This window comes from Saccostrea cucullata, unplaced genomic scaffold, assembly GCF_032062105.1.
Source record: "Saccostrea cucullata isolate Sc308-1 unplaced genomic scaffold, CSIRO_AGI_Scuc_v1 ctg757, whole genome shotgun sequence".
Lineage (NCBI taxonomy): Eukaryota > Metazoa > Mollusca > Bivalvia > Ostreida > Ostreidae > Saccostrea > Saccostrea cuccullata.
This window is the reverse complement of record NW_026920410.1, coordinates 156,294-171,202: the sequence shown is the minus strand read 5'-3', so window position 1 is coordinate 171,202 and position 14,909 is coordinate 156,294. Positions and strand designations below refer to the sequence as shown.

Here is a 14,909-nt window from a genome sequence, read left to right as displayed (position 1 = left end):
TTCCAACTAATAAAAAAGGGTTATTTAGTAACAAAAGCGTTCCAAATATCAATAACGTTATGTGACGTTATTCAACGTTTTATAGCGTTATCTTTTTAAAATTGCACTGCTTTCATTTTGAGTTTTAGTTAAAATTTAGAAGGTATACAATAAAAAATTTGGTATCAAAATATTCAGAAAAACTAGCTCTGTCAGAATCGGTGAAAAAACGATTTTCGAAAATTTTGTCACGAAGGTCCCTTTTCGCTTGACGCAACTCATATAATATTATCGTATTTTCAAGTTATTACTTATTCAAAATAGTGAAAAATAATGAACTTAACAAAAAGAAAATGTTTTAAGTTATTTTTTTCTTTAATCATATTTTTAAAAATACGATATTTTTTTCTATTTTAATATCTTTTGCATATATTTGAATACAAAATTGAAGTATACAGTTTTCATGGCCTTACAAACGGAGTAGGAGGGAGGGGGGGATGCCCCTCCCATCCCCACTTCCCTCACCCTCAACAATTTTGCCGATATATAGAATAACATAAAAATTAATTCAATTTCATGTCTCAAAATACAATGTAAGAAAATATGATTTAATTTAAAACTCCATTTGTACCTGTAAGTTCTTTTATTTTTATCATTTTAAATAAGTAATAAAATACGATAATACATGTTTTATATTCCATTTGATTTCCATTTGGGTCCATTTGATTTCCATTTGGGTCCATTTGTGTTTCCATTTGGGTCCATTTGTTTCCATTTGGGTCCATTTGGGTTCCATTTGGGTCCATTTGGGTCCATTTGGGTAAATCGACGCGCCGTTATATTTTGATCACGTGACTTCCGCGGTAAGCGGGAAAATTGACAACAACAATGGCGCAAGCACGAGTAACAGAGTTTTATGCAACCAAGAAAAGAAATGGAGATGCACAGCCATCTAAGCGTAGAAAGTTGCAAATTAATGCAGAGGTTTCAGAAACTATTCAGAGTGAACCAAAGAGCACAAGATCAACGCGATCGTCCACCAGAGGTAAAGGAATTTCTACACCTGTATCTGCCGAACCAGAAAATGTTTTGTTTACACTTTCTCTGCCCGATGCAAGCGCAAAATCAACAACAACAAAAGGTGTAAAGCAGAGAACCAGGAAAATTAAGCAAATCAAGGGACAGCAATCAATAACTGATGCGTTAAGATCGAGATCGCCGTCTCCAGCTTCAAGTTCGGCTAGTGAAGAAATAACATCTGCCTGGGACGAACATGACGGTCCACTGACGCCATCAAAGAAATCTAAACAGAACAATGAGGGCGAAACAAAGGGAAAGACCCAGGCCTCGAGAAAGCGTACCCGACAAAGCAAGGTAAAACAGGACCTGAAGACGCCCCTTAAAGAAGAAAAGGAGGAGACAGTCAAGGCACCAAGGTCCAGAAAGAAGCTGCAGTTACGTAGCGATGTCATTGCATCTAGTGAAAGCGAAAACTCTGAAAATGAGGTAAAATGGGGAAAAAAACAGTTGTTTTGGCAAATCTTAAGGTTTATTTCATCGATCGTAGCAGTTATTTGATATGTCTATTGCAGAGGTTAACAGGTCTGGTACAATCACTACATTTAGCTACGTAGCTTGATTTACCTACATAGCTTTATTTATCTACCTGAGGTAGCTTTATTTAGCTACCAAATTGGTTTATTTCTATTTAAAAGCATTTTTCTCAGTGTGTGCAGAAAATATCATTTTGATGCAGTGATCATTTTCAACTTTGAACTCATCTGAAAACAACTCATGAAAAAATCCCTCTTGGAAAAATGTCTTTTTCTGCGCAATTGGAATCAAAGTTCTGAAAGTTTTGGGGCTACGTATGACAGTTAGAACGGTTACCCCTTGGATGAAATGACAAAGAAGTCCAGTTCTGGTTAAAACGATAATAGGTCGGAAATTATTCAGCACAATGTGAAGTAATCATACTCAGTCATGCCTTGGAATTACATGTTTTGCTCTAAATTGTCCAAACGCAGCAATGTATAAACTATCTCTGCTTTGGATTGCTTTTTTAAGCCTCCCTAGTATAAATATCAATAGTCATTTAATTGCGACTATTTGTCTCTTTTTAATAAAAAGAAAACTTCTGAAAACGTACCTTGAAATAGCTAAATAAAGCTACCTGAGGTAGGTAAATAAAGCTACGTAGGTAATTCTACCTAAGTAGCTATATCTAGTGATTGTACTGGACCTGTTTAATGTGAAGAATAAACTGGATTTAATTTGCATTTTTAGGACAGGTTTCAATACAGTTTTCTTGTAAAATTTAAAGGAGTGACAAGATTGATTAATTAATATGAGACAAAATCATCTTAGAAATATTTCAGTGACTACATATTTTAAATAATGGTGTGATAAATAAGTAATATCCTGAATGAATTCTTTGATTGTATTTAACTGGGCTGTTGATAAGTTGATAGGAATCTTGTCTGAAGTTGTCATAAAGAAATACATGTGTCCACTCCAGGCAATCTTTGCACCATGGGACACCTTTTATGGCTTTGTGTCTGGGTGATTGTATACACAATGAGGCATGACTGAGATTCAATTAATCAGTATAGATATTGGAAAAGGGATGGAACATGTTATGTTTTATCAATCCACGATTTCTTTTTATTTACAAATTACTGTTTCTTAATTAGATCATTTGGATTCCATGTCAAAAGTATTAGGTTTAAAGAAAAACTTCAAAAGGTCTATATTGTTAAGATTTAAAATACTGGGGCAGTGTTTTCCTTTTATTTCAAAGTAAAGGGTTAGAATCAGTTGTAAAAGTCTACGGTATGAGGTTTATGAACAAAATCTCTGTGGACCTTACAACTAATTGTTATTTCAAAGCGGCATTTTTGTCAATTGAAGCGGTCAATTTGGCCGGTTGCCAGTTCTTAGGGAAAACACTGCTGGGGGAAAAAAATTCATTAGACACACCATTTGAACTTGTGAGTGCACAAATGAAAAAAAATTATGAAATTATTTATATAATTTGACATGAAAAGAAAAAAAATTAACTTAGATCCACCTCTTCAAATGCATGAGACATTTTGAAGATCTTATCTGTGGCATCAAATGACATTGTATTTTACATGCAATTTCCACAATTATCAAGTCTTTAAAGTGGAAATTGTTAACAAATGCATACAATCTACTAATCTCTCTTTGCTATGATTAACCATTAAACAATTGGTTAATTCAAGGTGAATTTAATTTTTGGTGTACTCTAGATTAATGTGCACTGATAGAATTTTCTCTTCAGACAGGCTTTGTTAGAGCTAGCAGTGTGAGTGTCACTTTATTCTACAAATTTTGCTTGCTAAATATATATATATATATTACTTTTTATTAAAGTCTTTTTTAATCTTTCCTTTAAGTTGCGAGAACCAGAAGTGCACTCAGAAAAACAGAAATATCGTGAAGTCCTGGACCTGCCACCCCTGGCCATTTCCCCCCTCCCCGACACCCCTGAAGTTGTGAGACAGCAGATGGAGAAAGGTCCGAAGGTCCCCACATCCAACAAGGTCCAGGCAGCCATGGAGAAACTGAAGGAGCTCAATAAAGAAGGCACAGCAATGGAGAAGGTGAGGAAATCAGTCTTATTAGCTAAAGTTAAAAGATTAAAATCTTCTCAAGGACCACTTAACCAGAAATATTGGAATTTAGTGAAACTTCATTCATTTAAATTTTCTTCAAATCATGACCCACAGCTAGGAGGGTTGGGATGATATTTGATTTGTTAAAAACAAAATGAAACATAGAAGCACTGCACAATATGAAGGTGCATTACTCTAGACTTTTTTTTAAGTGAACTATACTTGTGATTTTATTTATAGGTATCCAAATCTGAGGTGACAGAAAAGCTGAAAAAATGTGGTAAATTAGAGGAATTGAAAGCTCAGCTATTACAGTTAAATGAGGCTAAAAAGGAAATGAAAAAGATAAAGGAGTCAAAAACAAAACCTAAAGCATTACCTGTAGTCACCAAAGCAAAGGCCCCAGAACTCAGTAAATTTGAGGCAATAGAAGTGAAGGTGGAAGCAAAGGAGGAGTTGGAACCGGCAAGGTACGTCAATGGAAGTAAAATTAATCAGTTTAGCCTTAATGTTTGTTATGAATATGGATGAGAGTAAAAGATCTTTGTCTTAAAGTTTAGTGGTTGAATTGTGGACAATAATAGTAAGTTTGATTGTTTAACTACTCAGTTGTCAGTAATAATGTACGATTTCTCTGAATGCTTACAATTGACCATTGATGATATAAACTGCTGTTTCAGTGACCAGAAGGCCCCAGCCTATGAGAGGTTCCACCATCTGGCCACCCCCGCCCCTCCCTCACTGTCCCTCCCCTACAAGTACAAGTTACTGGAGGACATGTTCCGCAGCATGGACACAGTGGTCAGCATGTTACATAATCGCTCAGAAATCTGCACCTTCTCCAAACTCAAGACAGCCGTTCAGGAGATGACCAAAAGGTATGCCAAAGACAAAGGGACTTAGCAATAATTGATTTGAAATACTTAGTAAATTAATCTATTCATATTAATAGTCTCTATTAATGCAAGTTTTTATGATAACAATTTATGTATTTAGTACCTATACAAATTCTTGACGCATTTTGATGTAAGTTTATTGATTGTTTGTATGTTGTTTAACAGGAACTTTGAGCAGAAGAATGTTGGTCAGATAAAGACTGTATATCCTGAGGCCTACACCTTCAGACAGGAGAAAGGACTTCCTGCCTTTGGAGGAAAGTCACATGACTATCAGCTGACTGTAGAACCAAACTTCAATGATGGTACAATACTTTTTCAATTTCTAAATAACTCAATTGTGAGTCAGTTTGGAAAACTAATAAGAGTATGTAGCTCATGGCAACAATTTATGTCGAACAGCTATACCTGCAACAGACAAAATACCAGCCTGAAAGAGTAGCCATTTTTATCTACACAGAAGAACACCGAATGGAGATGCAAACCTGCACATATGTATAATGTTCAAATTAAGACAATTATAAACTGGTTATCTTCTTTACAGAGTCCGAGAATAAGTTAACAACAAAGTCAGGTAGACCCTGTTTTGCTGCTAAAGACATTCTTCAGAGGAAAACCACATTCCACAACAAGTTAATCTCAATTGTCATGAAACACCATAAGGTAAAGCTATACATAGGGTAAACTTGTACTTAGGGTAAACTTGTAAAGCACAAAAAGGCTGCTATGAAACTTGCAGTGAGTGCATTCCAAGAAATTTGCTGAAATCTTTGAGTGTAGATGTGGGTATTTATTTATGTGCTGTTAAATATGCAGTAAGTAAAAAAAAAATTATTGGTACACTTTGGGGTTATTTCAGCCTACCACAATTTAGCACTTGTTGATACTTAGAGTTAATAAAATGCTACAAAAACATTAAAAAAGGGAGTGTTTCCACTGGAAAAAGCTCTCTTATACTTACCATGAATGGTATCAATTTGTAAATTGGGATACCTAGACAGAAATATGTCTTCAAATCAGAAGTACTTAATAAGATATCATAATTGCATAGTAATAATCAAATAAACAAGTTACAATAATTGCATCTGTTTTTCATCAAAACACATCAGAATACAGAAAATATAGATATGGATGTTTCTAAAGATTCAAAAGATATTCCCTTCTTTTTTGCAGAAATTTCTGTCCTCTCTATCTCGACCCCTTTCTGTCCCTGAAGACAAAATTACAAGGTGGCATCCAAAGTTTTCCCTGGATGAGGTGCCAGATATTCCTGTTGACAGCCTGCCAGAAGCTCCGTATGTGAAGAAGTACCAGTCAGCTCTAGACGTCCTAGAGGATAACAAAGCCAGGCTCCCAGACAGGGTATGTCAAATAAAAGTTAAACTTGTCTTATCAGGACATCACTAGTTAGAAAGAAATTGGCCAGATTTAAAAATAAATTCCTGATCAAGCAACATTTGAAACAACTGAATTCAATGAAAAGGGTGTAAAGTTTACACTGTATTAGGCTTGATTTTAAATTATACAATATTTGGATAAGACAAGTTTCTCTGTAATACAGGGTACACTGATAATTAGTCCAATACATACTGATATTTTCTCTAAGAGAATTAAATATATATACTAAAATTGATATACAACGACCTTACCACTGTTTAAAATTTTTTGTTAAAATGTAAGCAATTGTCCTGTAGATGAATTACAGAAAGCTTTCTTAAATAAGATAACTCCTTAGAATGCCCACTTTTACAATTAAGAGCCTCTGTTAACATCCGTATGCTCTGTATGTACATTTTTCAATGAAAGTGCATGTTCACTGGATATTAGTTTGAAATTTCTTTTACTTCATTAGAAGTGCTTATTTGTGATAGAATGAAAGATACTAAAATTATATTTAAAAAAGTACTCAATTACCAACCAGAAAAAGGTATGTGGAACACTGTAGAACAGTTGATATTATTGTTAGTCCATCTGATACCAACAGCTTTCTCTCTCAGAATGGACAGTTTGAGTCCTTTCTCCTATTTAAAACATGATTCTCCTTGTTCTGAAAATTTAACAAAAAAAAATGTGCAAACAGGTGGCACACACACTGTAAATTCATTGTTTACAGAATGGACAGTTAAAGGTAAACTATGGGAGCACAGAAATTTGTTGAATAGCCATTGTGTTTACAGTTGCAAATAACAAAATATCTTTGTCTAAAGAATGGACAGTTACAGGTGGATTTCCGGGGATGCTAGTTTTTATATAAGAATGCAATTCCTTAAAATCAGTTTATATTTTGCGCTGTAAAGGCAAACATGTTTCCCTCTAATGGAGAGAATATATGACAGAATTAAAATATTAATTTCAAACCAAAAGATGCTATATAACCAGTGATACTTTGACCTGGAAACAGAGAATAGTAAGCGTAAAAGAAAATTTCGAATTCAAACCAAAAACGTGTTTTTTTAAAAATTCGAATTCAGTTTATGAGGATATATAATGCAGCAGTGTAATGGTGAAATGCAAATTGTGTTCCCAGTGTTGGATATAGCCATGGGCCAAACTTCGACTTGAAAAAGCAAATCAACTCAAATCTGGAAATGTTTCAATTTAAATTATTTGCTACCGAAATATTCACTGCAGCAGTGTAGTTTTCATGGTGCAAACTGTTTTCTAGGTGATGGATTTAATATAAGCCAACTTCAAGCTTAAAATGGGTTCTTCTCGAGGGAATGATGCTTCCAAAATCTTAATCAAATGTGAAATTGTGTCATTTAAATTCAAGTTTTGAGAATTGAAAAAAAGTGCATTACTCATGGACTTAAATGTGAAAAATCAACCAAATCCGATGCAGACACTGTGTTCTGGAATAACTTGTATCTCCAAGTTTTTTGTTATTCACACGTACATTAAATCCTATTTAATGTATTAATTTGTTTTTGTTTCCCTCTTTTGCACATACCAAGGTTTACCTGTTACTCTCCATTCTGTTTGTTTTAACTGTCCATTCTGTTTGTTTTTAACTATCCATTCTTATTGAAAAAACTGTCCATTCCAGGGATTTATCTAGCTATTTTGTTTTACATTTTATATGTAATGAAAGAGAGCATGTTAACTGGATATTAGTTTGAAATTTTTTAAATGGAGCAAAATCCTGCATTCTTAGAAGTTCTTCATTTGTAGACCTTTACAAAGACCACAAAAATTATTTTTAGGAAAAATACTAAATAACACACACACAAAAAATTTAACCAGGTCAGGACTTTATTTAATTTTTTCTCTAATATCTATCACAAATCAATTCTGTTTTTCATGTTTCACTACTAACATTGTTTTTGTTGTTACTCCATTTTCCGATTCATAGTGATATAAGCTCCATCTTACTCATCTACACTTTTCTTTTTAACTCTACAATCGCACGCCTATCTTTCGACATCATGGACTTGGCACATGTTTACCATCAATATCAAATAAAAGCTTGAATAATATATTCTTTCTTTTAAAAGCGTTTGAATGACTAGGATGGTAAATTAGCTGTAAAACTTCAATCGGACAAAAACGGAAAATTTCAGAACGATGTTTTAAATATTCTCCGTTTAATGGAGAATTTTCTATCTGAAAAAGGGGAATTTTTGCACCTTTTTCAAGAGGGGACAGGCACCGGTAGTAAAATAGCCTATAAATCCCTGCATTCTTAAAAAGAATGGACAGTTTTCCAAAAAGAATGGACACTTACAGGTGACTGAATAGATTGTTAGGGGATTTAGCTCAACACTAAGCTATAGAATGGACAACACAAACAAAAGGTTAACGTCACAATCATGTTTTAATGTTACTGTTATTGTAATACATGTATTTACTGTCATTTTCCTAATAGGTAAAGAAGGCCCTTAATTCAGTAGCCATGGAAAACGTGAAAAAGGAGTCCAAAAACTCACCAGAGCCATCAGCAGCTAAGAATTTACCTCAGCTGCAGGGAGTTCCTCAGTCCCTGTTGGAGAAGGTGGTTAACTGATTGATATTACAGTTACAGGCACTATACAATAGGTCACTTCTGACAAATTTAAAAAACTCAAGTTTCTGTAAAACGAATTTTAAAGAAGTAGTTTTTATTCCTAACATATACATTTTAATAAGAAGTCTTGTACTTTCTGTACAAAAAAAAAAAAAATCATAATGCCTCACACCAAAACATCCAATAAATATTGCCACATTTTAAAAATTATCTTTCATAAAAGTCAAGCTCGTGGTTTCATCATCATTAAATATACTTAGTAGAAGTTTCATGTTGCAGTTAATTTTGATATAATTATGTTTTGAAAAAAAAGTTCACTGGAGTAAAAGAGATTCCTCTGTGTTACTGATTTTTTAGATTCGAGCTCGAGAAGCTAAGAAACAGGAGCTTGAGATGATGCGTGACCCCGTGGAGGACAAAAGGTCACTGATGATCCATCGTCTTCCAGAGATGATGAGAATCCTCAGGGCCCACTTTGTGACGGAAAAGAAACCAGCTCTTACAATGGAAAATATAGTACAGAAACTAACCGACAGCTACAAGACAACTATACAAGCTGGTAGGTTGAGGGTATTGTTTGTGAAATGCTAATTATTTTAGTAATATCTCTTTTGAATCCAGTTGCTGTTAATATGAAATTTTAAAAGGTTGTTAAAAACTGTGCTAACAATTTTGGGGCCACACAGGGCAATTGGCCCTGTGTATTTCAGGAGCATGATTCAGTGTCAAATTAACTGGACAATGTGACATTGAACATCAGGGTCTGGTGTTTAGACCTGATGCAAAATTTGTTGTGGATTTCATTGTAGTTATTTGTTTAGAGGAGAAATTTGAATTGGTAAAAAATGCCTTCAATAGTAAATCTTTTAAAAACTAAGAAATTGAAGAACCTTTTTGTGTTATTTCAGCTGATGTTGAGTCTCATGTCAAACTTCTGATAGAACTTGTACCAGAATGGCTGACAGTGGTGGAGATCAAAAAGGGCAAATACGTCAAGATGGACAGGAATATAGAACTGGGAAGTCTACAGTCCAAAGTATTAAACATGGTCAAATCTTAACTTGTATATCTTGTAAATAGGATCTGTAAATGCATGTGTAACGCTGCATCTCATTGCCAAATATTTATGAGTTTGTTTCAAATTTTTGTTTGTATTGAAGACAAGGATTTTTAAAGCATGTTTTTTTCTCATGGGTTGTTTTATCAAAGAAGCAAATTTTTAGGAATTTTTTATACATTAATTTATATTTAAGTTCAATTTTTTGAAACCATGTGAACATTTTAAAAAGTAGCATGATATAATGTTTTAATTTCTCTTTTATACATCTATTTCTATTATTCTGTGAAGAAGTCTTGTTGATTAGTTGCATGTTTGTGTAATACCACTGAATAATGGTTAAAATGTTTTGGATTTTAGATTCTTTGTACATCAAGATTTGATGGTAGAATTTTTTGTTGAACTGAATTATCTAATCAAGAATTAATAAAGAACATATCATAAATGCTCTCTTCTTTTAATGTATAAAAGGATTAAGAAAATATATTTTCAGTGAGGATTTATACATATTGAACACGTACACACAGTGTCACTGTGTCATATTCACGTATATTTTATAGAATCTACATGTATGTTCTGGGTTGGATATGATTTTATATGTGAATTGTATTTCAGCCCCCAGCCCTCAGCAAGGGTTTTAAAAATGAGTTGGATTAGAATAATCAGCTAACCACAATTTTGGAAAATTCACTTTATGCTAATTTATGTTCTACACAGTTTTCTAATTGTAAATATCATCAATGTTTAATGATCAAATTCATGCAAAAAACAATTTGACATCATATCTGCGAATATGAAAACAACATCTATGAGCTTTATCCACGGTATATAAAAGGAGTAAAGGTGATAAATTGTACACATTGTACATTAGATGTGAGGAAGATCTGGATTGAAGGAAAATGATGTCCACACCTTGCTGGGAATCCTTTCTCACCAGGTGAAGATAACGGACTGGATGTGTGTAATAGAGAATTATTTAAATTGTGAAAGTAAAAACAAACGACATTGAAGCATCACTGGTACCACATTGAAACCTTTCTGTTTTGATAAAAAAAAACAACAAAAAACCTGTTGTCAGTATATTTGAAAACGATGGCCATGGTGTAACATGGGGATCAATTGCATATATGAATATGTATACATTGTCAGACAGGTTAATGCTGTTGATTTTGGAGAAATGAGATCTGAATTTTTTAAAATCTAGCAATAGGCAAATTAAAGCCAAAATCTGAATTAGATGATGAAGATCAATTTAAAACAACTTTTTTCAAAGTATGCTGAAGTAAATATTAACATTGTAAAATTGTTAGACATATTTTTTCCTAATGTGCTTCGTTCCAGCATTTTTTTTAAAAAAGTTTCTTTATTATTTGAGACAATAGCTATGCCGTCCAAATGGTAACCGAATTTGTTGACGTACGGCTGACTAAAGTAAACAACGCTTTACTTTCATTTTACAGGATGGTGGTGCGTGTTACATTTTTTTGTTGTATTTATCTTTGGTTATTTGAAATAATGAGCTACTGATACCCAAAATTGTCTTATTTGATAATAACTTGTAATTTTTGAACAAGACTTCTATCCAATAATTACATTTTTATGAAATCGCGAATTATGATTCTTTCTACTTTCATTATCGACAGTGACGTATGAAATTTCAAGCTTTACTTTATTTCTTTAGAAAATAGGTCTTCAGTTAAAAGCTGATTTGGAGAATTTGACAAATTTTCGAGCGGAAGGAGAAGACTTTAGGTGGTATTTACGGGTAAGGAGGTTTTTCTGGAGTTTTATTCTAGAATGTTCTAAGGAACATCGCAGGTAACTCTACATTTCGACCCATAGAAAATTTGGTCCTGGACTTTAGCGAATACATTAGGACCCAAAACCTATTTTAGATTTATTTATACTGTTATCAAATATAAATAAGATTATAAAAAAAATATTTACTTTAAAGTTGAAGCCATAGCATAGAAGTTAGCACATTCCTGTCATGTTTTTAAAAATTAACCAGTAATATCTCATTAGTAGATCAACAATAGAAAATAAAAATATATAATTTTTCTTTCAGTTGAAGTGTTGCAATTGCAATGAAGAAACAACAGAGTTCCAGTACCTAAGTCTTGCTGTGAGTTTTTCTTTTTGAAGGTTTTTTTTTATTATTTTTATATAATTTTTTTTTTTTAGATTTTATACATTTAAAAATTAAGATATCAATATTGCACTGGTTAGATGTGCTGTATTGACCATTTTCAGGAGAATACACCAGTGAAAGGGGGAAGAGGCCATGCTAGTCTAGTGATGAAATGTAAACTGTGCCATAGAGAAAACCATATAGGTATGTCATTTTTATTGAAAAACAGAAGAAGAGAGGTTGTAAGGATACTTGTGAGACAAGTGGAAAAGGCATTCAGATTTGATTACAAGACTACATATATATGAACTCTAAATTGCATATTTTTGTGGATTAAATAATTGTATTTTTAGGTGGAAAGGTCTATTGGGGTTTTATTTTGTTAATGTTGGATGATGAATTCTTAAGTAGTTAAATACTATAGATTGCAATTTACATTTATGGACATGAAGTTTGGATCTTTTCACAAAAAATTAGTGATTAGAAGTTTTTGATTTACATCTTTACTACATAGTTTACATGTTTATTAACAGGTCGAGCACAATGTCTTGATTAAGCTATATAGCTTGATTTAGCTATATAGCTTTATTAAGGTATTCGGAATAGCTTGATTAAGCTATTCGGAATAGCTTGATTAAGCTATTCGGAATAGCTTGATTAAGCTATTTTATCACACTTTTTTCTCAAATGTTTTATTTTTTCAGCATGTGCAAAAAGTCGCACCTTGGTGCAGTGGGAATATTAAACTTTGATCTCTTCTGAATACAATGCATGTAAAAATCACTCACCAAATTTTGTCTCCTTGAGACTAGACTTTGTACTCTAATTTTTAAAAGTTTGGGGGCTATTGATGAGTGACCACACAGTTATTTCTTGAATGAAATTATAAAGGAGGTCAGTTATGGCCAACAGGATAATTGATTAGTAACAGTTCAACACAATGAGAAGCAATCATACTTATCCACGCCTCACCGCACTCATTATGATAGTGCTGTTACCCAAACAATGGAAATTCATCTTTTGCTTAAAAGTATTCAACAACAGCAATGTCAGAACTTTCTATGATTTAGGTTGTATTTTTTATAGCCCAAAGTACATATATGAATAGTCAAATACTTGCGACTTTTTGTTTATTTCTTACTAAAAACGTTTTTGTTAAAAACTGCAGATAAAAAACTGCAGATAAATAGCTTTATTAAGCTATTTTAAATAGCTTAATAAAGCTAAATAGCTTTTTAAAGCTATATAGCTTAATCAAGACATTGTGCTGGACCTGATTAATGTCTTTTTGGACTAGAAACCACTCCACAGAGATTCAGGTATCTTGATATTAAATCAGTCAGTTATCAGATTCTAGCTCTATGTTGACGAAATAACAGAGAGTCTGTGCTACATTCCTAGCATATCATCAGGTTAAAGTCCAATTCTATCTACATGTAGAACCTGATGATTCAGACCTTGCTTTGTTCCTAATTATAGGAATGAACACTAAGTAACTACCAGTTACCTTTTATTTTTGTTTTCATGCTTCATTGTATTAATTTGTATTAAATGGTTAATTAAAATCTAGATTTTCTCTTATTTGCCAGGCATTGTCTTAAAGGTAATTTTTTAATTGATTTATATAACCTTGTTGACACATAGTTTATAAATTTACAGACATAATGAGAGATTCCCTAAAGCCATACTGTGAGGGGGACAGTGGAAAGTTTGTGACGGTGGTTGTGTTTGATTGCAGGGGATTAGAACCAATAGACTTCTCACCCAGAGTAAGTACATGTACCACAAACTCAGTAGACTTCTCATGTAGAGCAAGTACTACAAACTCAATAGACTGTTCACTCAGAGTAAGTACAACAGACTCAATAGATCTCTCACGAAGAGGAAATTCAAATAGACTTGTCACCAAGAATAATTTCTACAGACTCAGTAAACTTCTCACCCACACTAAGTTCAACACACTCAATAAACTTTTCTCCTTGAGTAAGTTACTCAGGTGAGCATTGTTGCCCTTAGATCTCTTTTCTTCAGGATTTGTAGTTTAATTAGCTTTATTAGGTAGTCTGAGGATTCTTTTACTGATATGCTGTATTTGTAGGAAAGATATTAAATTATGATTTTTTTTCTCTCCAGGCAGGATTTGTAGCAGAGGGAGCAGAATCTGGGACACCATTTACAGAAATAGCCTTCAATGAAGGGGTAAGGGCTATTAGTAGGCATGTGTGACCACATCAATTATTACATATATGTATATATACACTAGTACAGTAGATCATCATATTTTTATGACACCTTATTTCCCTAAGTTAAGGCAAGCTTTCTCTGTCTATATCCTATGTTGATATTTGAAAACAGAATTGTGATGGCAATTTTCACAGACAATCTCAAAGCATTTTATGATGAAAATTATAAAGATGTTTTATTAAAAAGTGAAAACAGTACAAGTACCTCAGAATATTTTTGCTTACATATGTATGACTTACTTCTTCAATACGTTGTCCAAAGTGCATACAAATTTTCCTAGTGCTCATGAAACAATATTTTAGAAATTATATGCTTATTTACATCTCTATAAATACAGTGTAACGTATTGTTCACTGATCCATATATATCCATCTTGACTATATGAACCTTGTAAGGTGTTGGTTAACCTTGGCTTTCAGCCTCGATCTGTCAATACTGATTGGTTATTTCTTACAGTGTAATAATGTTGATATCTGTTTACAGGATCCTGATTGGTTATTTCTTACAGTGTTATAATGTTGATATCTGTTTACAGGATCCTGATTGGTCAGAGTATGATGCACAAGCTAACCAGTCCGTGGGGGTGTTTAACATTCAGCACAGATTTGAGGTGGTCAAATAGAACTTTATCATTTTTACCTGTAAATACGCATAATAAAAGAACACGGAGAGACTCTTGTGTGGTTTTCTTTTTGAAATGTTTTTAAATGCAACTCTAAACAATTCAAAATATAAAATATGCTCCAAATCTATAACCCAAATTTTAGCAGTCTTGACAAGCTGCTCTGTTGAGTGACTGAAGAAACAAGAGTGAAGGAAATTGTGCATTAAAAGTTTATTTATAAAAGAAAAGTTTTGACAAAACCAGCATGTCAAAATGGAAAAGATGTTAACATTTTTTTCAGCAATATGTATATAACAAGGAAAATAATTAACAGTACATGTATATTAATATGTAACT

At 33.0% G+C, this 14,909-nt stretch overlaps 2 protein-coding genes across 2 annotated transcripts; both read left to right on the top strand.

Annotated features, from left to right (window-relative positions):
• Positions 1–825: 825 nt before the first annotated feature.
• Positions 826–9,974, top strand: LOC134248723 (DNA replication factor Cdt1-like). The gene is made up of 10 exons (XM_062731125.1): positions 826–1,485; positions 3,399–3,605; positions 3,858–4,087; positions 4,298–4,495; positions 4,679–4,818; positions 5,058–5,176; positions 5,687–5,875; positions 8,379–8,504; positions 8,874–9,075; positions 9,425–9,974. Exons 1-10 carry the CDS (start codon positions 868–870, stop codon positions 9,574–9,576), a joined length of 2,181 nt encoding a protein of 726 aa, XP_062587109.1. The 5' UTR covers positions 826–867; the 3' UTR covers positions 9,577–9,974.
• A 989-nt stretch (positions 9,975–10,963) lies between these two features.
• Positions 10,964–14,621, top strand: LOC134248706 (CXXC motif containing zinc binding protein-like). The gene is made up of 7 exons (XM_062731111.1): positions 10,964–11,040; positions 11,255–11,338; positions 11,642–11,698; positions 11,827–11,908; positions 13,364–13,473; positions 13,838–13,903; positions 14,484–14,621. Exons 1-7 carry the CDS (start codon positions 10,969–10,971, stop codon positions 14,568–14,570), a joined length of 558 nt encoding a protein of 185 aa, XP_062587095.1. The 5' UTR covers positions 10,964–10,968; the 3' UTR covers positions 14,571–14,621.
• Positions 14,622–14,909: the final 288 nt, after the last annotated feature.

What these genes read in the sequence shown, in the direction of transcription:
- LOC134248723 (XM_062731125.1), top strand. Translation starts at nt 868, where the DNA reads ATGGCGCAAGCACGAGTAACAGAGTTTTATGCAACCAAGAAAAGAAAT. An exon ending in GCGAAAACTCTGAAAATGAG is followed by an intron (nt 1,486 to 3,398) that starts GTAAAATGGGGA and finishes CTTTCCTTTAAG; the next exon opens with TTGCGAGAACCAGAAGTGCA. An exon ending in CAAGACAACTATACAAGCTG is followed by an intron (nt 9,076 to 9,424) that starts GTAGGTTGAGGG and finishes GTGTTATTTCAG; the next exon opens with CTGATGTTGAGTCTCATGTC.
- LOC134248706 (XM_062731111.1), top strand. Translation starts at nt 10,969, where the DNA reads ATGGTAACCGAATTTGTTGACGTACGGCTGACTAAAGTAAACAACGCT. An exon ending in TTTCATTTTACAGGATGGTG is followed by an intron (nt 11,041 to 11,254) that starts GTGCGTGTTACA and finishes TTATTTCTTTAG; the next exon opens with AAAATAGGTCTTCAGTTAAA. An exon ending in ACTTTAGGTGGTATTTACGG is followed by an intron (nt 11,339 to 11,641) that starts GTAAGGAGGTTT and finishes TTTTTCTTTCAG; the next exon opens with TTGAAGTGTTGCAATTGCAA.